The 27,010-nt window shown below is 40.0% G+C and overlaps 1 protein-coding gene across 1 annotated transcript in view; it reads right to left on the bottom strand.

Moving 5' to 3' along the window:
- Positions 1-27,010, bottom strand: part of BEGAIN (brain-enriched guanylate kinase-associated) — a gene marked incomplete at its 5' end in the record, with an annotated part of 75,659 nt that overhangs the window by 44,926 nt on the left and 3,723 nt on the right. Inside the window, 2 exons of the mRNA XM_010160139.1 lie at positions 9,039-9,105; positions 15,400-15,561. Of these exons, the coding sequence (XP_010158441.1) occupies positions 9,039-9,105; positions 15,400-15,561 (229 nt within the window). The remainder of the gene's footprint in view (positions 1-9,038; positions 9,106-15,399; positions 15,562-27,010) is intronic.

The raw sequence follows: 27,010 nt of genomic DNA, 5'->3' as shown, positions 1-27,010 counted from the left end.
TGGCTTGAATGAGGGGAAAAGTTATTTAGATTCGTGGGTGGATTTCAGAGTTGCAAGAGGAAGAGGGTAGAGTTTAGGCATACAGAGGTTTACTTTTTTAATACTTTCCTCTGATTGCTGTGGGCCTTTTGGTAGAAGAAAAAAACCAGGGATATAATTCATAGTGGGATGTTCAACCTTTGCATTTTCTTCTTTTAATGATAGATCAGAGAATCTGGATATATCATAGAATGATAGGATGGTTTGGGTCGGAAGGGACCTTAAAGACCATCTAGTTCCAACCCCCTGCCATGGGCAGGGACACCTTGCACTAGATCAGGTTGCTCAAAGCCTCATCCAGCTGGGCCTTGAACACTTCCAGGGATGGGGCACCCACAACATCTCTGGGCAACCTGTTCCAGTGCCTCACCACCCTCTCCATGAAGAACTTAATATATGGATGTGCTACCAATGCATGTTCTGTGTTCATAACACTTTAAAAGACCTATTCTATGAAACAAAGCTATGGAAATAAACCACATCTTTTTCTCTGATAAATGATGTATTGCCTCAGGTCTAAATTACTGACCTGATCTAATTTGTCCATCAGAGTTAAATTATAGAATTTATCCTTTTTAATAAACAACACTGGTTGCTGATTAAAATATGACCTGCAGCAGAATCTGATTTCTCTTCTTAATTTCCAAACAGTATAATGTTATTAAACATAACATTGTGGGGCTATAGTGTTTTGTCTGAGGATTTTGATCTCATACTCTATGGCACTTCACTTGAAGAATGATTTTCTTTAAATATCACATTCAACCTTCTACGGGGAAAGGTTGTATAAAGATTTGTTTCTTTGAGTACTCCATGTCACAAGCTTGAAATGTAATTCCATAGCAGTAAAAGAAAAAAAAAAAAAACAAACCAACACGGGTGTATAATTAATAACGTATCACAGAAAGATACGTGGTTAGCGAAGTGCTGTCAAGGTGCTGCTTGTGAAGCAAAGGCATGCTTTTCTTTGCAAGTGATTTGTAAAACATATGTAGGGTGATTATTTGTCTTCCTGTACAAAAAAGTATTATGGGTGGTCTTTAGCGTTTCTTCATGGGGGCATGAAGCATGTATTGACTGAGGTCAATAGCAATATTGTCTCTCTGAGCAGGGTACTTCAGTTCATGCGACTTAACATTGACAGCTGTAGGGGTTTGCTCCTTATTTGAAACAAGAGCAATCTACACAGCATACACTGTGTAAAAGGACATTTTAATACAAATTGCTTAGATCTGCACTTCCTGCTAAAGGTCTTTTTGTCACAGTGTCATCTCAAAATATCCCTGAGGTTTTCAGTTCAATGCACACCCCTTGTCTTTCATGAGCTTCAGTTCAATGCACACTCCTTGTCTTACATGAGCTCAGGGTAAGGGCACTAGTCGTCTCTTATCCAGCTATTTTGGAATGGAAATCTGTGCAACAAATTTCAGTTATAAACAAGGGTACTTCATCTAAATTCAGTGAATACACACAAACCTGGCCCTAGGCTGGGGAAAGGTCCTTCATTCCTGGCCTGGGTTTTCCTTACATACACTCTTTGTTATAAAACATGGATGAGCAGGGTATCCCTGCACATGCTGATTGTTCCTCTAAGCATGAATTAGCTGGCGGCTCATCTTTTTCAAGTTCTCAGGACTTAAAAACTAGATATCTTCTGTGGCAAAAAGTTTATTCCCAGTTTAGAACTGTTTTATCCCGCTGACTTAGGACCATTTCTTCAGGAAGCCAACAGCATTGGGGATCTGTGGTTTATAAATGAACAGAATCAATCCGTTGCCTAACCCCACTAACAACAGGACCAAACTGTTGGAAAACAGATGGGTGGTTTTACTTGCCATCATTTTCCGTGGTCTCCTCCAGCATTGCAATTTTCCTTGATTAAAATATCTTACATGCCAGCTTATTTAAAGCCTTTCTAAGCTGGCAATCAGCTTCAGAACCTGCGCTCTTTTGACTAGCAATTTAGATGAAGTTGACAAAATGTGCTTATAGTCTTTCTATGTACCTATCGTCTCCCACATTTCACATCAGTGGCATGCCTTGCCAGGGTAGAGCCCTTCTGGATAATAAAATGCTAAATAAATTATAGCTGGAGGGAAAAGAGATGGTGTTGATTGATGATAATTCCCTGAAGGCAATGTAATAGCACCTTCTGAGGCTGTTTTAGTGACAGTAAGTTGAAAGAAGAAATGTTTATTTCTGGAGGAAAAATGAAAAAAAGAAAAAAAAAGTACGAGGTTATGTATTACATCTCTAACAAGCAAAAAGGTTGCTGCTGGAGGTACAGGCCACTTGTGATAGTAAAATTGACCAAAGATCTTATGATGTTGATGATCCTACACACCTATAGTACTGTTCTGTGAGCATAAGGGATGCAATTATAACAATATACAAATCTTTCTCCATCCCTCTTTTAATTTTCTCTCTACATTGTCTTATCTCAATTAATTCCACATTCCCTCCAGAACAGATAAAATGTCACAGTTTTGAGTTCTGTAGCTGCTCTCCTATTTGCAAAAAGTAATTTTCTTTATTTAGAAATAAAATAGATTTTAGAAACTGATGACAGAAACCTGCTATTGGACCTGGACTAAACAGACAAATACTCCACTTGTATATGCCTTTTTAAAAAAAAAAAAACTGTGCTAACCCTTGTCTTTGCCATTTTCTATTTATTTTGTAAACAGGAGATAAGTAACTGGCATCATAAATTAGATCTAAGACAACCTAGGAGGTCCTTTGATCTTTTTTGTAGGCAGTGGATTTGCACAGAGACCTAGAAGTTATTTGGAAATTTGCTTCTTGATGACCTTGGCCAAGACACTTCACTCTTCTGTGCCTTGTTTTCCGTATTCATAAAAGACACCAGCTTTTTTGAAGAACTTTGAGATGTGAAGTGCCTGCTGCATGGCACCTTTTCAGGCTGCTTCTACTTCTTCTTGCTTTTTGTGGTGAATTGATAAATAACCACAAAGGGCCAAGGCACTTACAAGGAAGGCACAGGTCAAAGATACCCACAGCCAGAAATAGAATATTTCCAATATTTCCATTCTTTTCAGCTACTTAGAAAATAACAGCTTTTTCTATTCTCAGCTGGTCAAGATGGTGGGCCCAGGGTGTGTCCTGAGAGTCAGAGACCAAACCATGGAGATCAGGACGAAGAACATTATTAAACACCTCGGGTATCAGAAATGCATACTAGGGGCCAAGAGATAAGACACATGCTGAGAAGGAAAGTGCTCTGAACTCTGTCATCATGCAACAGAGTGGATGTTGGAAGTGAGAAGAATCCATTGTCACTTTACAGCTTCCATAGGTGGCTGGTACTTGTCTCTCCTGCTAAGAGGGAGAGACAGCACAGAAGCTTTCCCACGGCTTTGGAAAAAAGGAAAGTAGATTCCAGAACAGTCTGTCATGATACCATATTCATCTACAGCAATTAGGAAGAGGCTATACTGCCTTACGAGTCTCTTGGGAAGAAGGGTCAATCTGCCAGCCACATAACGATGGGGTAACAATGGGAAATGAATCTATTCAGAGAGAGAGAAAGGACTGAGGATGTCTGAAAGCCTGTGTGCTCGTGTGAGATGGATTCGTGTTCCCAGCTTACCCAGGAGGATTCATTTATTTGACAGGAAAACTGATGGATCTACTCAGTCTGAGACTGTGTAGTTGGTACAGGTATTAATGCGTGTATGTTTAAAAGGCTGGTCCTATCACCTATTTGGGAATAGTTTTTTACCTGGGAAATGAGTGTGAAAAGACTCAGTGAGAAATGGAGATCTTTGCTACAAAATGCCTGTAAGCATGAAAAGATGAAACCTAAAAGCCTCAGAAATGCATTTTTTCAACTGCTATTTTTATAGATTACTTGATTCTGTAGCATTTATGGTCATTTCCTTCCTTGAAAATGTTGTTTTGAAGTCGTTTTAGTCCACAAAACATGTAACTTCTCTGGCTTCTGTCTTCACTAACCAACCAGTAAAAATTTCTCTTGAAATTCACAGCTGTCTGCACTGAATGTGAGCAAATGAGCCTGTCAGGTTGAGCTGACTAAACTTTTCTTGTCTTTGGGATGCAAATCCTTTAAGTATATTTAGGTCATCTCTATTTGATTTTCATGGGACATACAATAATTGGGGAAAGCAAGTTGTTCTTCATAAAGGAAAGAAAATGAAAAAGATGGGCTTTAATTCACTTCGTTCAAAGTCACTGTCAAAGTCGTCATCCTCCATGCAGGAACCTAAACATACTGGGCTTCTGCTTTCTTTAGATTTCTGTCAGAAATAGGCTTTCTCTCCATTGCCTTCATCTTTCACTTAAGATTTCAACCATATTGGCAAGTGCCTTGTAGCTGTCGTGGGAGACTCAAGTGCAATCTAGTGACTAGTTTAAATTCCAAAGCGAAAGTCCTGGGCTCACCCTGGTAGTTAAACGCTTTTAAAGCCTGACTGAAATTGTTCATCAAATACCTCACCACTTCTGTATTCTTTACCTTCATGGCCTGAACACCCAGCAAGCTGCTTCCTTTAAAATAACATTCCCCTGACACAAAGTCTCAGAGCACCACTTAAAATTGCTCAGCTCATATTTAATTCATCTTTGGCTTTTCCCAGTTGGAGATGCTTAGGTATATATTATGGCCATCCAACTGGAAAGCCCCAGGTATTCAAAAGCTGGATAAATAACTCTTAATAACATAGAGCGTAAAGTATTTGCTGTAACTCTTAGTCCTCCTTCAGCTCATAGGCAGAGGAAGAAACAGGATAAAAATCAGCACAGTGCTCAGACGGTGCAGCATGTCAGACCTGATTGTCGTTAACACAAATCCCTCTTTACTGATGGTTTATATAATAATTTCTTCAACTTTATGGCTGAGTCATGGCCCCCAGCCTGCCTTAATGTAAATGAAAAATCAGGCATTAATGTGATGTAAGGTTTTCATTTTGACAGATGATGAAATGTATGCTGCGCTGTGTGCAGAGGGATGTGCTGGCTTTACAGAGGGGGACCCAAAGCTCCAGTGGTGGGGGCTGTGCTGGGGAGCCTGGCAGGGCTGGTGGAGCTGGTGCTCACCATCTCCTACACCAGAGAGTGAAGGAGTCATGTCACGTCCCTGATGTCTGACAGCATTCAGTATTGCCTATGCTGCCGAAAGGTCCTGAACCAGCACTGAGAATGAAGAAAGCAGTTTTCTTCCTTAAAAACAACCACCAAACTCAGCAGGACTGGGGATGACACTTTGAAGAACTAGAAGTTTCAGTTTGGCAGCAGCCTTGAGAGACATGGGTCTGCAGACCAAGGGGTATGTGAGAGTAAGGGTTTACAAAGTGGGTGCACTGATTTATTTGCTGGTTCCCCTGGTCATCAGAGGGCTCTGTTCCTTACCACAGGGCTGTTGCCTTCCTTGCCCACCTCCAGTGCTGCCTGCGTATTTCTGTATTAGATGCTGATAGAATGCATTTTAGACTGAGCAGAGGTTTATATTCTGGCTACTTGGAGGACTTTGCATGAGAGGTGAGCTTCTACCATCGGGCAGTCTGTCTGTCAAACTGTATTTTCTAGTTAAAAAAAGACATGTTTGAGGGTGTTTCTGGAGAATATGGTCTCATGAGCTCTTTGCAGCTGGATTTCTGAGATCAGGCTTTTCGAGAATATTCAAATACAGATCGGGGAGGAGAGATGGGTGTGATTTTCATTAGCGGTAAGGTTTATTAAGCAACTATTATTAGGTGTGTAACAGCTATTCCCAAATGTAGAAACCATTGAAAATCTGGTGTGTGGCTTTCAAGGTAAAATCGCAGAACTGACTGCAATTGAAAGCCTTAAAATTTCACAAGACTTTTTAAAATTCATTGTTTAATTCCAGTGAGGATTGTATGTGCGATATGGTTGGATTGAGATCATATAAAGAATTTCTTAGCAAGTGGTTGGGATGACTTGCAGAATGTACTTTTCATGAGCAGCAAGACCATGGCAGAGAGTCTTCTGGAAACTCAGACCAACTCTGGGGAAAGCGAAGACTATTGGTGACAACTGGAACTGGACAGTATAAAAAGCTCTAATTGAACAGCCCTGTGATGGAATCACAGTGCGAAATTTAAGGACTCTGCTTAGTCTTTTCCCACATGTTAATGGAAAAAAAAAAATTATAACACTTAATTATTCAAGAAGACAGCCTGTATATTCCCCTGCTTCACCAGTGCTTACAAGTCCAAACAAATCTTCTCCAGTTAAACACCCTGACTGTGGTAAGAACAGGAGTTTCATGAGTAGTGACAGCAGAATTTTAATTCTGTGCTTCTTATGTCTCTACTGTGTCATGTGTTTAGTCTTGCCCAGTTTAATTCAGCAAACTCTCCATTGATTTCAGGATTGCAATTTTTAGCTCTTAGCCAACACAGACACTGTAGTTTATATTTTATATTTTTATTCTGAGTTCTGATGTGATAGAGGTTTCAATTGGATACCATTTGCTATGATCAGAAGTGTGCTTTCAAATATTTTTAAATATTTTATACATTAGCACTCAAAGGGAAGCAGAGCATAGAAGAAAAATAACTGCTACTTCAGCTTCTTTTCTGTGACTGCTGATGAATTAATGATTATTTTTTACATCCCTTGTACCAATAGCAGGCATGAAAGGCTTTAACATTCAGGATACCCAAAAACATTAGAAGAAAGAAGCCAAGGTGGAATTCTAGATTAGTGGTGATGAGCTGGGGCCAGTCTCTTGGAGGAGGGGAGTTATGTACCTGCCCCGGGGGTCTTTTTTCCTACTTGTTGCATTTGGACCCATTAAACAGTCAAAACTTGTGTAAGAATCTGAGTATATATATGTATGTGTGTACATATGTATGTATGTCTATAGATGGATGGGGCAGGGGAGACAGGAAGAAAGCAAGCACTGGTTTATATATTTGGATTTGTATAAAGGTAGAGAAATCAAAGTCTTTGATATTGAAATGACAGACTGACTGAATTAGGCAAAGAAATAAACACAGCTGTTCCTCCCAAGCAGGAAAGGGAGAGAAAGGTATCCAAGAGCCCAGGCCACCATAAGCTGTTGATTAACCAGACCACTTTAACTTCCTCTGAAGTACTGAGCGTTTTTAGAGTGCCCTGAAAATCACAGAATCATAGACTTGGCTTATCTAAATCAAATATGGTACTATTTTCCTCATCTCTTTGTTTTATTAGAGTTTCCATTTGACATTGGTTTTGCTTTGTGTCTTCAGTTTCAGTGTTTCAGAAGGCAAAGCAGTCTGAAGTGCTGTAGAGCCTGGCTGATCTTCTTCAAGCCTCTAAAGCTACCTTCAATGACTGTCATATTAGTGGGATAAAGAAAGGTACAGTGCTCCATGGAACCAGTCTTCTTTCTTTCTGTGTTTATACTCTGAAATAATTGCTCACGGGTTTAAGTGTATGCTGAAACATCAGTTTAAAAATTCTTTCCTTTGATCTGAAATACCTGATAAAAAAGCAAGGGTTTTCTGGAGTCTTTCTTTCTATGCTTCTGATATTTTTATTTCATTTTCCAGTCAGAATGCCTCTATTTTGTTTATCTTTTATAGTGCACATGTAATAAATATTAGTTCACAGATGAAGATAAAATCTCAAAGTGATTTGGGAAAAAAAAATTAACAAAGGAATAGTGGAGAAAAAACCCAGTAACATGAGAGAAAATGTTATTTATGCTTGTACAGTGTTTATCCATATATTTATGAACAAACATCAGCTGTAACCCAGCTGTAACTTTGCCCTGTTGTCAGCCAGTTACAAAAGTAACAGTACTCTATTCATTGTCAGCTATTTAAACAGACTCCTGAGATAGGAACGATGACATTTTCAAAAATTTGTTTCCTGTTTCTTACTAAAGGCTGGTGTCTCTCCAATATGTTGCCATAGTTCCTATTTACTCTCAAAGCACAGTAATCTGTTCCCCTCATTCCCAGTTGCCCACCCATGCAAATCTTACATGTGAGACTTGTGTAAAATGTAGGCTTACCCCAGCATCCTTATAGCTGTACGTGAAGATTCTGCCCGGACCTGTAAACCCTGTGTTCATGTGTGTGCCCTGTGCTTGCTGTGGCCATGCCGGGAGTGGGACTGGGCAGGATGAAGAGCAGGGAATGATTGACCGTCCTGAGCTGGGAGAGGAGGAAGCAGCTCAGGCTGCGCTCATAACCTGAAAGTCTTTGGAAGTTGAAAACAGTTGCTCTTTCCTCTTTAAGTATTACCCTCACGTTTCTCTGTAAATCCTCTCCTAACAGTGGGTATGATGTCCCAGCAGCATTAGCAATGAGCCAGGGCACTGACGACATTACCATTTCTTTTTAACAGCAAAATATTTTGAATGAGCAGTGCTGTGTCTTGCAATATTAGTCCTAGATGTGAAGCCCATAAATGGTGCAGTGATTTCCTCACTCAGTTACTAATTGGCCCGTGACAGTGACATTGACATTGCAGTTGCAGGCACATGCAGATTGGAAATTAATACACTGAGATTGATAGTTATGACAGCATATAAAAGTCAGACCATCCAAGCTCTATTAAATCACTTAATAAAAGCTGAGTGAAAGCACCTAAGAAGCATGAGAAAACCTTGGATTACTTTATTTAAATTTGTTACTTAATGAAAACATAAACATTTAAAATCCACAAATTTCTTAACTAAATTAACCAGAATTATTTTAAGGGTACAATTTACTCAGCCAGATCATCAGCCAATGCAGTCTCCATTTACATGGATAGACCTATGCTGTCTTACACAGCTTGAGCTCTACATCATGCTGCTGATAAAGTCATACATCTTTTTTAAGCATGCTGCATTTGGAGCATGATTTTTTTTTTTTGGTTACAGCTACATATATGTTGGTCCTCAGGAACTTAGAAACTTTTTTTTTTTGTTACAGCTACATATTTGTTTATTTGTTTGTACTTAGAAACCATAAAAACACATTTAGTATATATATAAAAGTTCAATTATGGTAACTTACCATTCTGTAAAGTTTATCCTCCAGATCCTGATTAATTCTTTGTAAGGCTAGGTAATTGTTTTGTATCCTAAAACAAAGATGATATCATGTGATTGAAGGCATTGTTTTTCATGTTGTTTTTTTACTGGTAATTTTCACATCAGTACAAAACCTTGGCTTGTACTACTTGAAATCTATTTTCTTATCACTCCTGTTGCCAGTCAGTGGTTGCCTTTGAAATGTAATTGCCACCTACTTACTAAGGAAAGCTTCCTTGTCATGTTTGCTTACTATATTTAGTGACAAATTCCATCAGGAAGTGCAAATATGTTTGCCATTCCGCACTTGTGTGCAGACATGCATTACAGCATAGGAACTTACGCAGATTGTAGCTTTACATCAGGCTCAGGAATAGTGTGTCATAGAGGAAGCTTGAGCTGTATGCTTAGAAAGTCCAGAGAAGATTTATGGAGCTCTCTTAATAAGGAGAATTGCATCAGAAAACTATTGCCTGTAGCAAAAGTCACACGTGGACATTACCACATGACTTAGAAGAGAATATTCCTTCTTTTGACAGAAGTTCAAGGAATTGTTTCTTCTCAGGAGCTAAACACGTTTTCTTTCTTCAGGAAATACACTTAGATAGCTTAGCCTGGAAAAGGTGGGTATTTATTTTTATCAGCACTAAGGGGTTGAATGGAAACAAAAAATGAGACTTCCCTGCTTATTCCAGAGTGATACACCAAAGAAAATTTCAGTCTGTACATCTTTACATTGTGTAGATGGTAACCTTGGTATTGTTATGAACAAGCTGCATGTCCTGTGTGAAAAACATTGCTATTTTGGTAGTAGCTGTGCCTTTCTCATCACAGAAGGTGAGGAGGTTAGCTCCTTGTTCATGTATGTACATATCACCTCAGCAGGATGTATAACAAGTGTAAAAAATGTTGGAAGTTCGGCTGTGAAAAGTCTGAATACATCTATATGTTTGTACTGGGAATCATAGGTCAATAGGTCAAAGTATTTTCAGTGGTGAGTTTATTTTAGTTAATGGGCAAGTGCGTTGACTGTAAGAGTAAACTCAGATATAGTACACATTCATTCAGCAGACAGCCACTTCCTCTGAGAAGCCTGGATCTGGGTGTAGTTTCCGTGATGATCAGGAAGGGACTGGGATTAAAGAAGTCTTTTTGGCTTATCATATGGTTAGGAGTGGCCGTTGAAATCAGAACGAATTCAACCCATGCCAGGGCTGGACCATCGAGGGGTTCAGCCCATCCCTTCCTAGAAGTGAAGTGTCTCTCCCTGCTTCTGTTGCCATGGAGATTTTCTTTCCAATTAAATGATCAAAAATTTTCCATTCAGTGGCAGGCCAGTGGCTTGTGGTGCCCCTTGTGAGGGGTGCAGAGCTCTCACTTGGGCTCTGGCTCCGAGTAATGCCGTAACATCTGCTTCACAGAGCTAGGAGGAGAGGTCTGTGCCGAGGACAGCCGCTCCGTGGGCATCAATAATGACAATCCCCATGGGTGAAACTCCTCGGAGTACCAAGGGTCAGCCCAGATTCAGGGCAACCTTTGCAAATGTGCATTGCGAGCCTGGGGGAATTTTCAGCATTGTCATCTAAGTTTTACAGAGCTGCCGGGCAGAGGTTTCCTCCTGGTAAGGAGGATCTGTAGTAAAGAGTGTTTGCTGTAGTGGTGACCCAAATGGACTGAAAATCTGTGATCAGACCTGTAGCTTGCTCGTTACTCACCAATTCTCACAGTGCCAGTGTGTAAACGTCCAGGTGATCTGAAGGATTGACTGAAGTTTACAGATCTCTGCGTGGTCCGTGCTCCTGTTAGATGCAGCATTTGCTGCTAAGCCTCTGTATAGACATTTATTTGTGCAGCTCTAGGTATGCTTGGGATTTTCACAGCTATTTAGCCAGAGTGAACAGAACAGAGAGAAATCTTAGGATACCCTGTACCCAACTTTTCATGGCAAAGGAGAGGGCAGAAGGATGATCTTGGTAAACCAGTGAAAGCAAGGAGGCTTAAACTGGCTTTGCCTGCTAACAGCTGCTCAGCACTAACACAGTTATGTTTTGCTGGTAAGGTTGTGTGGCATCGTGCAGGGAACAAGGATGTAGAAAAATAAGATAGGGCCTGCTGTCCAGCACCAGAGGTGCCCCAGCATGTTTTCCATTATGGTCTGCAGTTTTTCTCTAGCAAGGCAAAATAGAACAGGTTAAACATGCTTTGCACCTTGGTAGCTTGTGGCTCAACTAGAGATGGTGTAAAACTGATGTGAACTTTTTAGCACCTGCAACCTCCTAAAAGTTTGCATGGGTTCAAAAACATCTGCATAAATTCCTGAAAGGGGAAAAAAATGACAGGTTCAGGACTTTTCCAGCTCAGGCCTCTCTGTACTCCAGTCTGTTCTGCAATACAGACCTATGTGGAGAAATCAAGGGAGACACTGAAGTTTCCCTTTCCATATCTTTAAGATTATTAATTACCAGCAGTAATTATGACTTAGATATCTGGCTTATGACAGTAGCAATGCATCACTGGGTTTGCTCCTCAGCTTCTGTTGACACTGGTTTTCTCTTGATCTGGATGACTGGAAGATTGGTTACCATTAATATAATTGTTCTTGGCTGGCAACACCTCCATGTTGTAGATGGTAGAGGGGTTTTACACGGTTTTATTACAGTCTGTTTCTCTCCTGGTAACTTCTCTTGTCTTTGCCCATCAAATTTTCCTCTGTTGTATGCTTAGGTGAAAGCAGCCCACAAACCCTAGTGCTCTAACACACTAATTTTGCACTGAAAAAAATGACCATATCCCAGTAAAATCAAATCCAGTCTAAACAAAAAATCCACAGGAAGTAGAAAGCTGAGCTTCAAAGAAGAGTGTTTCTATTGAGAACATTATGGAAAGGTAGTCACAACAAGCACAGACACGTGCACATATAGACAAGCACGTACACATGCACATAGACGCATAAAACCCAAATTGGAAACCCACTGCGTCAAAAGAAGTGTCAGCAAATGTGGGTGGCAAGGAGAGAAATGGACCCAGAAATATATGGAAGCAAGTGTTAAAGGGATAAAAGAGGAACAGGGTAATCAAATCAGTCTTGTGCAACACTGTAAAATAAAGGAGGACAAGGGAAAATGATTCCAATTTGAAAATGATATGACCAAATGGTAACTTAACCCTGTGTGCAGAAAAAAATACATCTGGATAGCCTGAACCTTGTGAAGCTTCAAACATGTTGTAAATCTGTCTTCTCTGTAAATAAGGTGAAGAACAGGTCAGCTTCACTACCCTGTGAAACTGTTTTAAGAATAAACTCTTGTGAATCAATAACATTATAATTTCTGATAGCTTTTTGTGTTGTTCATATTGTTAGGTGATACCCATGTGCTTCCAGCTGCACATCTGTTCATGCATTAAACGCATATTTAAATTCTCAACTAAATTAGGGCCTGATGAAAGTATTCTGACCACACTGAACATTCCATATCTGTGCTCCAACCCAGCAGGCAACACACTTATCTCTAAGACTGCAGATCACCACTGAAGAGGAAGTCTGCAAAAGCCTCTGTTTCTCTGCTTCCACTCAGTCTCAAGCCCTCTGAAGGCCACAAAATATATCTCAAGTAAAACACAGGTTTGGGCAGACTTTCTCTAAAGAAGAGAATTTCACCCAGAGTACAGTTTAGCTTTGAAGGGTGGCTCTTAAAATAGTAACTTCTTGTTCAAAAAACCTTTTCCCTCTCTGATATCACAAGTTATACCAAATCACTTATGTAAACAAGAGTTTTTCTCCCATTTATTCCAAAGTGAACACAGCTATAGGATTCCTGTTCAGAAAACACCCACAGTCCATGAAATGTCTTGCTTTTGGTGAAACAATTATCTAAGGGGGCTAATCTCAGAGCTAAATATATGCTTGTATGGGTTTATTTCTTGTGTCTTAACTCTACTCTCTGGTAAAAGCTAGGATAGGGACCTCGTCAAGCCGTTACCCAGGGTAGGGTCTCAAGGAGGAAACCCAACATGAAATTTGGAGTCCAGTTTTGGTTCCAAGGTTGGTACATGAAAAGTTTTTAAATTTTAACTTAAAAAATACATGCTGATCACATCAGAAAGGGGACCACTGTGAGGTGTATGAAATCCCCAATCTCTTTTCAGTCACTTTTCAAAGCTGAACCTATGCTTTACAGTTAATATTTTCAAACCTACTCAGCCCTACCCGGCTTTTGCTCCCACCAGAAAGAAAGAAAAAGACAACCTCTATATTTTTGTAGAGTGGTCAAAAACTTGACCATTGAACTACATAACTCACCTCCTTGCTTGTATAAGAGGCCTGGCAGCAACACAGGTAATTCTGGATGAGTTAAGACAATAAAGGCTTTCAGAAAGGAGTAGAAAAGGATGCCCATTCAGCCTCATGGAAAAATTGTGCCCTTTACAGAAATGGAAGTTTAATAACAGAAATGTTCTCTAGTACACAAGTGGAATCTTGTTACGGAGGGCTTATTTATTAGGGGAGGTTGAATTTCTCTCTGTGTGCAGTGAATAAATCAAGAGACACATTATTGAAACTAATACCAATTCCTTGTTTTTCTAACACTGGTTTTCCTTTGTGACATGTTGCTGACAGGCGTTTGGATGGCAGTTTTGCTTCAGACTTGTGGTATGCCTTGCTACTCTCAACAGAAACGTTTTTAAAGCTCACCTCGTAAAATATTTTGGGCTTCCAATATGATATGTCTTCAGGGGAGTAATCACTTGCCTGAAACATAATTTTTAATGTAAGTTTTCTTCACAGTATGGTACAGTGCTCCATTAGAATGTTGGAAAGTCAGTTCTACCAATCTGTTGTTTGGGTGTGAGCACTAGACTTGGCTATGAGCAAAGAAAGGCTGCATGGCCTGGGTTTTGAAGGGTGCTTAACTCATCAGTGCCCAATGAAGTTGATAAGAAGCTTCCTACTGACATGAAAGCCCTTTTGTTTTAACAGAAGTAGGATGGTCAGCATCTCTGCTAAATATGACACAAGATTTATGGCAGCCATGCCTGAAAAAGCTTTTCAGGAGAAAAGAATACCTGTGCTTCCTGTCCTTAAAGATGAAATATATTGGAACAAAACTACGTCAAGGGTCAAGTTGCTTTCAATAGCTCTGCTCTAAGTGAAGTGATAGGAAAAATATTGTTGGCAAGGAAACAATATGGAGAATCTTCAGACTGCTCTTGATAGATGTGTGTAGATTTCAAGGTCATCATGACACCTGCTTATTTTGGGGTTGTTTTAAGAAGACTCCCCCGTTAAGGAAGCATTGAAGTTATAAGACCACACTAGGATGTTTCCTAATTTAAGGTCTTACAGCCTCTTTCTTTTGAAAATTTGCATAAAATGGTTCAGTTGACTCAGTTTTTTGGTGGTTTCTGGCTTTGTTTGGGTTTGATTTTTGCTCTTTGCAAAGCATGAAAAATATTTCTTTGGGTACAGCCCTGGAATGATTTGTTCTGAATTTTGTTTTGACTCATCCAATTAACAGTTCAGTTACCTACATCAGTTTAGGAAAGTCCTCACAAGACATGCAAATACATTCCTGCATAAATGGATAATGGTTACTTCAGAAGTTTTGCAAACAAATGAAAAAATGGATATTAAGAATCACAGATACATTTAAAGCTAGATTACAGACCATTTTAATCAGTACCAGGAATGTCAGGACTGCATGGTTATTGTAATTTGTCATTACCATAAACTAGGCCTCTGATTTGCGATAGCACTGTACCACAGCTTTGACAATTTTAAATAATAGGTTTTAAGTACAGTTCCATTTTACTTGGGACTAAAAAGCAAATTATTTGATGTAGCATAATGTGAAATGTCATTACACTATTTGAGTTGAACATAGTCTAAACTTTGAGTGATTGAGGGCCAAATTCTATTCTCTTGTATCACAGCAATGGATAGTAACAACAGAAAATATGTAGCCAAACACAATAAAAAGATCTATATGTATATATATGGTGTTAGAATATATATGGAGTATGTTTATAACCTTTGTGTGTGTAACACAACATGACACTAACCCACATGTATATTTACACATAAATGATGTCATATATGTACCTGTATACATATATTTCTATTTGCATGTTTACTTTCAATACAGACATACCTTACAAATCACATGTAAATAACTTCATGTTGTATAAGTGAAATATATATATTCAGTGTGAAAACATAATGTGTAATCAAAAAATAAGAAATTATGTATGTATGAGACTATAGGCTTATATTTTTTCTTACGTCTTTAACACAGACACTTGTAAATTCCTAATAACTGTTTTATTTCAAAAAGTTAGTTACTAACCTTCTCAGTTTTTCAGTTACTTTTTCAAGTTCCTCCTGAGCACGTCTCAATTCTATTTCAAGATACTGACGTGTAGAATCAAATTCCGTTTCAAGCATTTCCAGCTTATGGGTAGTGTACGATAGACGCTTTCGTAATTCCCCCTTCTGTTCTTGCAAAGTACTAGAAAAACAAAGACCACAGCTGTAGAATTTAGCTGCTCCCGAAAAGCTTTTAATGATCCACTCTTTGACCAATTCCCTACAGTATAGGTTGGCATTAAGCCAGAGAAGTGTGCTTAATAACTTGTTTACTGCACTTTGAAAATCTTCTGATTTAGACAGTTGACTATCTTCCCATCTGTCTTTTCTAGTGCATTCGTTGCTAATATCTCATTAACCATAATGGAATATTTTGTGAAAGAATCCTCATTAAAATACAAAATACAGTCTAGAGTTTGGTTTCACACAGGACCTTTCATTTAGAGTTACCTTAAAATACTATGACTGAAATAGCAGATATCAGTAGAGCAGCAACTCTAAATGAACTGTACAAAAATCTTTCCTTGCCAATAATCCAAGTTATAATATATTTTGTGGAGGAAGAAAATTTTGTCTCATTGGATTTAACTTCCACCCCAATCCCTGGCCATAGAGCTGCTAGAGATGTTATTCATCCAGAGAATGGCAATCAATTAATCTTGTAGTAATTTTATATTTATAGCTTTATCCCCATTTTTCCACTTATTTGGGAGCAAAGACTTCCTAGCCTCAGGTTTGACCCTTAATTTTTCACAGTATTCTCACTAAAAAAGTTATGCCCTGCTTGTAAGCTAGCTTCAGTTACATTCCTTGACAAAACAAAGCTCTAGGCACAGAATTTGGAGGGGTGTTTTCATTTTGTTTTCTCTTTATTTCAGAGATGACATAAGGTAGCATAAAGCCAGATCCAAGCATAATTTTTATCATGAAGGTCCAAGCGCCATCTGCAACCAAATAGTCTCCTTGATTTTGCAGCAACAAACCTGGGGATCCTTCCCCTGCTTTACTGGAGACTGACTTCAGGTGAGCCAGTCTGTTCTTGCCCCAGTTCTTGTCTGCACAATGGAGATCATTCATAGAATCATAGAATCATAGAATGGTTAGGGTTGGAAGGGACCTTAAAGATCATCTAGTTCCAACCCCCCTGCCATGGGCAGGGACACCTTCCACTAGACCAGGTTGCTCAAAGCCTTGTCCAGCCTGGCCTTGAACACTTCCAGGGATGGGGCATCCACAACATCTCTGGGCAACCTGTTCCAGTGCCTCCCCACCCCCTCCGTGAAGAATTTCTTCCTGATATCTAATCTAAACCTCCCTGATTTCAATTGGTGCCCATTACCCCTTGTCCTGTCACTACAGGGTCTTGTAAAAAGTCCTCTCCCAGCCCCCTTGTAGGCCCCCTTCAGGTACTGGAAAGCTGCAATAAGGTCTCCTCGGAGCCTCCTCTTCTCCAGGCTGAACAAGCCCAATTCTTGCAGCCTTTCGTCATAGCAGAGGTGCTCCAGCCCTCTGATCATCTTCGTGGCCTCCTCTGGACTCGCTCCAAGTGGTCAATATCCTTCTGATATTGAGGGCTCCACAGCTGGATGCAGTACTCCAGGTGGGGTCTCACCAGGGCAGAGTACAGGGGCAGAATCATTAGTCTATTTAGTCTGTAAGCTCCTGAGTCTGCTGCATGTTTGCCAGTTGCACAGCAGGACAGGGTCGCAGTCGGAGCTGGTATGTCTGGAGGTGACTAACTCGGTTCAGGTATTGCAACCTCAGTATTGAGCTGATATCTTGGCTTCAGGTGGGGGCTATGAGTCACTACAGAACCAGAGTCTGCTATCACCTAGAGACAAAAGGGCTACCATGTGATGCATTGCGAATTGCCTTGATTTTTTTTAATAATATAATAAAAATAATTCCTTATAAAAGAATGGGAAATCTTGATCCCCTTTGATGTCAAGTGAGTACTGCCATCAACTTCAGTAGAATAGTATTTTGGGTCTTAAATTTGACAAGAGATTTGGGAGCAACATGCCATTCCTCAAGAAACGCTTATCTGAGCTGGCATCAGTTGGACTGCCTTCTCTACAAGCTGTGATAGGAGCTGCAGTATGTTAATGAGAAAGCATTACAATTGCTGCTTACTTGATCCATGCAGCTTAGATCTAGAAAACAGTCTAATGTTTTGCCAACACAGTGCTCTATTTCAATTACACACATTACGTGGTTACGGTTATACTTAGATTACCACTTGTAGTCACATTCTCTTAAAATAATATATTCTAATTCAGGAATTTAATGCAGCTCCAGTTAATGCAATCATTTAGTTTTTATATTCCACTTGGTGAATAAAACCTCCAAATTATCTAGGGAAGTGAGAATCTGGACCCATGCTGCTCATTTCTGCATGTTCTCATTGATGACGTTGCCACATCATATTGCCTTTCACTTGCTCTGATTCTGGCCCGTTGTTCTTGCTACTCATCTGCTCATCCTGAGAAAGCAGAGTGGTCAGTTTTCCTTCCTGTAGCCTGGCAACTTGGATTTTCTACTGGAAAGTGGGAGTTACAGTGTCAAAACTGTTTTGCGTGAAAAGAGAGTTGATCTCAAGTTTTCTGCTGCTCTAAAAATCTAACCATTAGGATTTGTATAAAAAGTAGATAGTAGGTCCTCCAGCTATGGTTTTGGATAAAAATGCCTAGGCTGCTGCTCTATGCTCAGCATGTGCTATTAATGCAAGTTAAGCCAGACCAGGGGTGGTTACAAAATCATGCTGCACTGGGGAGTTTTGGCCACAGGCAGAGTTTTACTTCTGGGAGGAAGAGGGGCTGTAGGGGTACAAATATAATGGGAAAGCCAGGGATGTTTAAGTCAGTGATAGTTAGAGGCTGCTTAACAAAAGAGGGAAAAGAGAAAAGTTAATGGCCTTCTGTAACTTTTTCTGCTTTCTCATGTAGAGAAAACAGACCCTCCTTGCTTTGGGTCTCAGTTGCGTGAAGATTAGGTAGGAGCAAAGAACCTGGTACATCAAATGAAGTTGCTTCTGCATATACCTGTATGCCCACACCTTTCTATGTCAGGAAATTTGAGGTTCGATATGTGGGTTCAGGGTAAATCTTGATCCTCAAATGGAAGGCAGTGTTGGTCTGAGATGCCAAAATGTGCTCTGGGATTAAGGTCTGGATGGTTTGCAGGTTTTGGTAGCCTGAAGCTTGTGCTAGGGCCCCAGTTCAGCAAACATTTGAAGGATAAAGTTAACTTCAAGCCCAGCTTTTTTTTCCTTCAAGGTAATTTTAAAATGTTTGGATTCTTGAATTCTCTGCTTTCAGAATGGGATAGTTCATTTCACTAAAATCCAGCCTTTTCAAATGAGCTTTACTGAAACAGTCTACATATATGCACTCCTCCATATAATGCTTTGGGTAGTAAAGTGTAGCTGTAAGTTTGTTAAAGATAAGAAAAGATACTCCAGTGGTTAAGGCACAAGTTCAAACATCAAGGTTATTTTCATTCAGCAAAGCATAATTCTGAAAAAGCTGTACTAATTTTCCCTGAAGCTGGAAAAATGGGATGGCATCCTGAAACCCTCCCAAACCTGGCAGAACTCCTGCTTGGTGTGTACTTTTATTCATCTGAGACACATAAAACCAGCTGGCTGTTTTTAAGAGGACTTACTATTTTCAGACAGCAACAATAACACCTGGTTTATGATATTACTTAAGTTGTAGTATTAGGTACATAACAGTGTATCATAATTTAAATAGATGTTCTCAGAGAGAAAGGTAAAAATTCTAGAAACAAAGAAATCATGTTCTGAGAAGGATATGTTGAATGGCAGAAACTTATAGCCACTTCTATGGGGAAAAAAGAAAAAAAGAGGAAGAAAGAAAAGACCACAATTGGGAAAGCACTTAACCATTTGCTTTAATATCCTTCTGGAGCCAAGCAAGACATGAAAAGATAGCTAACTTTAACCAATGACACAACGAGACTTATGGTTATGGTTGGAAAAATAGGGAAATTTTCTTGAGTTTGGGGCTGAAACCATTGGATGGCTACTAATAGCTGTAACACTGCAAGCAGATTTCCCAGGATTCCCAGAATAGCTTTTTTTTCTGCATTAATTGAGTCTTATCTTGATACATTTTTGATTTAAGGTAAAACCTATTGTTTTCTCTTACTTTCAGTTATGTGTGAACAAACACCTAAAAAGCAAAGGCAACGTGAGAGAAACAGTAGAAAGAAGAACATGCAATGTGTCAAATTTAGTAACTCTAATAGCAGGATTAGAGGGTCAAATTTTTTTTATACAAATCTAAGGTATTTTATGATTTCTATTTTTTTTTCATTAACCAGGTATTCTTTCTCTGAAAACCTTTCCCTTATTGTTAGCTTCCAGTGGTATGCCATAATGCTATTCCTGAATTCTTATTCTTTAATCTGTGGTGCATTTTTTGTTCTAGAAGTCTGGACTTTTCTTAAGGAGTGCTTAATTTTGTTGTGGACCCCTGCAATTTTGGTAATGGTAATTCAAATAGAGTTAAAAAGAGGAAAAAACAATGAAAAATATTAAAAGTAATGAAGACAAACATTTAGCATTTTCCCTTTTCTCTAAAACAGCAAACTCTACAAATGTTGCATTTTGTTTCTGCTTGTCACACACCAGTTAATTAGAAAGGTTCACTGCACAATTTTTTAAATGCTTGTAAAACAGTGTATATTGTAATTCATAATTTATCCTGTATGGCTAGTCATCCCTCATGGTTTTTTATTATATATAATAAGGAACATATATGTATTCAGCAAATATATTTACTTTTATATATATGTATGCATATTAGTTGTTTAAAGACTAAGAAAATAATTCCATGGAAAAAGTACAGCCAGGAGAAGGGAGAGGACTTATTTGTGAATAAAAATTATTATTATTGGGAAATCTGGTAGCACTTTGTCAGAAAACTCCAATCCTATATTCCACGGAATTTCTGAAACTGACAGCTGGGAGGCATGAAGGATTACTTGTCAGGATTAAAAATCCTGGGGAGTAGGACCTTTTGCATGAGTGGTTCTCTGTTTCTTCTAATGATCTGCAAATTCCTGCTCCTGTGACAACCAGTGGCAACTCATTACCCATTTTGCTTCATTAGAATATTTCTCTAAAAACAAGGACAGTAAGTATGATATTAAAAATTTAGACTGATGTAAGAAAACCTCTCAAGGGAAGCTACTTTAAAGTTTATTAAAAACAGGTCTTCAGACTTCCCAAAGTATTATTTTCACCAATTTGGTCTGTTTATACTCATAAAAATTATAGAATAGACATGAAAACATATATTGACACAGAAATTTGTGTGCACAAACATTCTAATACTGCCAGTAATTGCCAGGTTTGAATTCTGGAGTTGCTCCCTACCAGAAACTTTGAAGCCCTTTTCCCTTGGGCTGTTCTCCTACAGAGAGATGCCAAGACTCACATGAATCCCGTTGCTGGAGTTGATTCTCAGCCACAATTCAGAGGCCATTCAGGGCAGATATTAACAGGTGGCGGCTAGCACTACTCAGGGTCTACATTTCATGAGGAGAGAAAGATGAGAAGGCTGTGTGGGCAACTTCAAATACCACCCAATACTCCCTGTGCTTTTCTGGTGTTAAAATTTTGCCATCCTAGCTTGCACAAGAGTTGAATTAGAGTGTCATTTGCATTCCTGGTGTCACCTCTCTCTCTCCACGAAGGATATTGAGTGGGCAATATGGGTATTTTTTTTCTAGATGTTCCTTCCAGCCTGTACTTTAAGGTGAACATTGGTGTCACTCTGCACAGCTTCAGCCCCAGGGAAGGGTGTGCAGGTCGGTGACACAACGAAGACCTACACTGTGTGCCTATCTCAGCCTGCAGCTATTGGTTGGAATTCATCTGTAGCGCTTTCTGGAGAAGCTCCAGGCGAACATATTTCCACCAGAGCATTTCAGGCAAAGCTAAGATGCTGTGTGATGATGGTTCTGTTCTGAGGAAGGTGTGCTGGAAAACAAGCAGGTTTTCATTCTACCTGTCTGATCTTCTGCCAGCTCATCTGTCTGTCAGATGGCCTGATGACAGAGGAGTGCTGGCATACAAAGTCGAGGCTATTCAGTGGCTTTCAAGCTTGTTACCCTTGGATGGCCCACAGAGAGGGTTCCCCTGTGCTGTTACTCCTGGAAAGTTGATGTCTATGGGGCTGTCCTATCAGTGGACCATCCTGGAAACCTCATGCCTCCACCTCACTGGTCAAACTGCTTCAGCAGCACTTTCACATCTGCCTGCCACCCTAGGGCTTTGCTTTGTAGATGGTTCTGCAACGTTGTTTAAAGCCAGAGCAAACCCATTTTTTGAACTATTGAAATTCTCTATGAATGGACTGATTACATTCCTTCACACAGCTCTAGGAGTGATTAAAACGATATATGATTAATGGTCTTAGGAGGGAAATTAGCAGTGAAAGGAATGCAAAATGAGGGCAGGATAGACGCCCATGTCAAATATACTGAAAAAACACTTTGAAGGTTCTCATATATGGGTAGTGAAAAAGATGTTTTAATGCAGCTGTGAAATCCTAAGCCACACTAATTATATTTTAGGGATAAGCATCCTGCAATTGCCTACTTGCAGAAGGAACATGCAAGTAGGAAATAACCTGGTCTGGGGTTTGGAGCTCTGAGTCTTGTACCTGGCTTTGCCAAATGTGCTTGGTCTTACACCAGTCAGGTGAATTAAGGCAAGACTGACCTGTCCAGAATCAAATGTCAATACTGCCCATGAGCTCTAGCTCGCATTCTTAGTCGTGATGAGCAGACACTGTCAGGATGAGATTAATCTGACCTGTTTTAGAAGACTCCTTTTAGAGGAGGTGACGCAAATCTGGAACTACCTGTTTCCGTTAATTACAAAGGGAATCTAGTCAAGTAGTTCAGACATATACAACCACATTTCATCAGATAACTCCCCCTCTTCCTGACTCAGTACTGTGTGTAGGAGATGAGGTAATAGTATTCCCTTTCTTGTTTGCTTAGTTTGCATGGAGGCCTGCAAAAAAGAACCACTGAATGCTTTTAAAGTGTTTATCAGATCTGTTTCATGTCTGTGATGTGTTACTGTGTAAAAAGAGCTTCGTAGGATCAGGAATTTGGGAGTACTGAGGAAAATTTTTAAAATATATTTTGGAGATAGTTTTCAAAAAACATTTTTTCTTCCACTTGGTGGATTTTTATCTATGGAAAAGTCAAAAAAGGGTCAGCCCTGCACATATGCTTGCTGTGAAGAAGTCTAAAGAGCAAGAGAGGGTCTCTGGGAAGGGCCAAGGGCATGCCTGTGACCCTGGCCATGCCACACCAACTCAGACCGCTGATGGCAGCGAGGAGCAGTGATGGGCAGGCAGAGAGCTGCGACCTCATTTGTGCATCTGCTTTTCTGGAAGTGCTTTCCCAACCGTGTGAGGCTTCTGTGGACCTCTGTGAAGGGATGGCCTGTTTGGCTCAAGGAAAGCAGACACACCCCATATTTTTTCTGATCTTTGAATGGAATCTGTCATTACAGAGGTAAGAGTCATCAGCCAAGGTGGGAGGCTAGGCCCAGGGGGACTTCTTCCTGACATGTAGCTCATGCCCCTGGGAGTGGCAAGCTCTGGGAATGTTCAGAGCTAGCAGAGATGCCAACAGGCCTGCAGTGCCACTTGCATTGCTGCTCGATGGAACTGGACTACATTGCCAACTTCATCTTGGGGCTACTAGGGAATTTTGGCTTCAGCAGCTCCTGGTCTGCAGCTCCTGGTCTCCTACCAGCCATGGTCTGGTAGTCTGGATTACCCAGGAATTTTTATTCCAGCACAGGTCTGCTACTTGTCACAGGGCATGGCTCTGACATGGGTCACACTAGATCTAGATGCCACCAGGGTGGACGTGTTGCAAGACAGACTCCCAAACCTTGTCCCAGGAGGAATAGCTTTGACACAATAGTTGTGTCATTGAATCTGACCCCTCAACAGTGTTTTTTAGATTTGTTGTTGTTGGGAAATGAAGTCCATGCATTTTACAAGTGTTTTTTAGATTAATGAAAGATCTTTAATGAAGCAGTAATTGGATTTCTATGTTAATCGAGTTTTCATTTTGTCTTACACACTCAGGGTCACTGTTTCAAAAGAGTAATACCAAACCCATGTTCCTTGTTTGCAGTTTTTGTGGCTAACCTTGTGCTTGCTCCATCTGATCAGGAGGGGGATGGGATCAAATTACGAAGTCTAGATTCAGATTCTGAGAATCCTGCTACAGACTTGAAATTAGTTTTATTGGGAAAATAGATTACACTGCTGCAGCTCAGACCCTGAGCCCAGTCCACGAATCCCAGTGCTCTTGTGCTTTTTATTCAGCAGCTTCATTTGGACTCAAACCAATGCCTCATCAAATGTGTGTCCAAGTTCTGCAATAAGCAATTTCCTATAAATTCAGGCTTGCACACACTTTGTTCAGATCACCTATTTTGTTGCAAAATTTCATCAAGGTCTGTCAGGTTTTGGGTTTTTTTCACTACAGCACATCCACCAAATTTCTCCATTGCTTTCGAAGAAGTTTGTAAAATATTTGAAACTTCGAAGTATGAACAGTTTGCCTGTCAAATTGCATGCAGATCTTTCTTTCCTATGGATATAGATATATATACACATATACACACACATATATAGATATATAGCTTTTGGAGTTTTTTTTTTTTTTTTTTGCAAGTATTAAACCGTTTGAATTTTCTTTCCAGTACTCCTTTTCAAAATAAACAACCTGAAGCTGGATTTGGATTGTGAGAGGGAAGGCCTGTACATATGTTTCAGAACAAATGTGTGGGTGATCAGAATCTGGAACTCAGAGAGTTTCCAGATGACTGATGGACACATAAAACAAGTAACAGAGTCCTTTTCTTAGTTTCCAGGCATTCTGATGGAATTTAAACTGGAGAAGATGGATGCTTTATCAGAAACATTAAAGAGAATAATTTGGAAAGGAGGTGGGGAATAAGAAAAGGACAGATGTTTAGCAGTTGAAGTCGTTAAGTGCTGTGGGACAGATGCTTAGCATTAGAACGTTTGCAGCACCTAGAGAGCTGATATAGCTACTTTAAAACAGAAGTATCACTGGATTTTAGAAGGTGGTTTTTCTTCACCTAGGATGTGAGTATCTGACTGTTGCATAACTTGCACAATTAAGAATCCAGACCAGGCAACAGTTATGATATGGTAAATGTGTCTAAACTGTGCTGAGCTTATTTCTAAGAGGTAGGAAAGAGATCTCTCTCTTAAAAACAAAACTGAATTATGTTTTGGTTATACTGACCTGGCAGTCTTTTGCCCGTAAGGGGTGACTTCTGTAACAAGTATCCGAAGCCCACAGACACAGCTATCCCACAGAGCATTTGATATTAACCATGATATGAGGCGATTAAGAAAATTCAGATACATATTGACATGCAAAAAACCCTGAGAGAACCAGCTGTCAGCGCTGAGTTGTCTTAACTGAATGCCATTATTGCCAGTGGAATCTGGTAAGATTTTTGAAATATGTTTATAACGGAGACATACAAGTTGTCCTTTATTTAAAGGTACTATCTATAACCTAAGGCTCTGAATGGATTGAGTAGAAATACCTTGAATGAAATTACAGCTTTCAGAAATAGACACTAAAGGTGTTGTGATTATTTTAAATGAAGTTTCTTCAGCAGGCAATTGTGATTCCCCCAGTGTGCTGAAAACTGCAAAGGGCAAATGAAAATGAACAGTGAGAATCAAGCCTTGCACCTAGGGAGCACGTTATTGTGCAGAGCACTGAGGAATCCAGGCTTGAAGAGCGTGAGCGGGACGTGCACTGTCCGCCATGTGCAGATGGAATGGATGTCGCAGTGCTGTGGTTGGTACAGGGCTGCACAGAGACTGAGGAGCTGAGCCAGCTCTCTGAGGACTGATTGAATACTTCTGCTAACTTGATTTGGATCTGGAGTCTTCAAAATACGTTTCTGTTTCCTATTAACAAGATGACCACTTTTGCTTACGAGACACTTTCAAGGTTAAATACCCGATTATAGTTGGGCTGGCTCTATGTGAGAAATTAATGCAGTACACAGCAAAAAAGCAGGAGCCTTGTGCCCAGATTCAAAGGTCACGAAACCAGAGTGAAACAGCGGAAGCAGCAGAAGCTGTTAGGATCTCTGCCTTATTCCAAGCTGCCTCTTGGTGCCTCTGTTAGTCTCTCCCTACAAGCTGAGGGGAGCAACCGATCTTAACACTGACAGGTATACAGTCAGTGGCTTAAATATCAAAACCCTTAGGTTCAGTAAGTGATCTTACAGAAATCTGAATAAAGACTATCCCTGTTCAATTTTTTTTCCACTGTGTTGCTAGAAAATGAAGGGATGAACAGGTGGAAGATAAAGTTGCAAGAGAAGAAAACCCCATGCAATTCAAGATGGGACACGTTTTATGACTCATTCTCTAGAGGTAGGAAGAGTATGTTTGCTTTCTCATGATAATGGAGGATTCTGCTCATGTTCATGCCCTACTCCAGATTTTCTGCATTGTCCAAATGTTGTCTAGTGCTCTGGACCACATCTGAAGTGATGCATCTAATGAACCTGGAAGAGAAGGGAGTTAAATTCTGACATGACAAACTTCAGCCAGTCCTAGAGAGTAGAGACATAAACACCCTGACCATTCCCAGGGCTGAAGGGATCTTCACACTGCTTTGCTGCCCAGACTTTGCTCTTGCCATGACTCTGGAAGAAGGTTCATCTCTGTAAGAGCTGCTGGTTTTTGCCTTTCCAGAGGCAGTTATGTTTGCATACAACATTTGGCTAGAAGAAATGGTGAGTTTCTATGTAGAGTTGCAGGGTACAAAAGGGTAAGAAAAGAGGGAGAAAGGACTGACTGCAACAAATACTTCTTGCTGTAACAAAAGCTATTGGGGGGGCTGCCTCCCACAGAAAGTGATTTGAAGTTGTTGAACAGACGCTGCCTGTTTTTTAATGTCTGGCAGAGTCCTAGCAGTCTGCACTGCATCTCACTAGGGAATCCAGGCTACTAAGCAATGATGAGAAAGGAGAGGAAAAAAAAAGACGGAGGTATTGAGAAATGGAGGTAGCAAAATTAGAGGTAGACTTCAATTTATGATTTGGAAGCCAAAGAGAGCTCTCCAGGTGATTGAACAAGCTGCCTTCAGTTGCAGCAGCTCTCCTTACAGCTTCGAGTGGCCAGCTTCTAGATTGCTTTGGTTTGTAGTCATGGATAAGCACTCCCCCTGGAAATTACTGAAAACAGCCTGCCACATCATCTCACAAACTTATAAAGTTATATTTTAATTGTGTTATTAAACCTTTCCCAATTTTGTTTTTTTGTCTGTTTACCCTCCTGATTCATCTGGATCAAGCTGTGCTGGAACAGCAATACGGTTCCTCCTGAACTGTGCTCTTTATGTGTAATAGAGCAGGTAATGAGAAAGGGTGAAACCCACTGCCCAGAAGCAAGCTAAAATTTATCTTACTCTTTCCATTAAAGGCCTGAGGGTGGGGGTAGGTTAGGGGAGTACTAGAGAAATGT

Source organism: Eurypyga helias, unplaced genomic scaffold (assembly GCF_000690775.1).
Source record: "Eurypyga helias isolate BGI_N326 unplaced genomic scaffold, ASM69077v1 scaffold4981, whole genome shotgun sequence".
Classification (NCBI taxonomy): domain Eukaryota; kingdom Metazoa; phylum Chordata; class Aves; order Eurypygiformes; family Eurypygidae; genus Eurypyga; species Eurypyga helias.
This window is presented reverse-complemented; position numbering and strand designations above follow the sequence as displayed.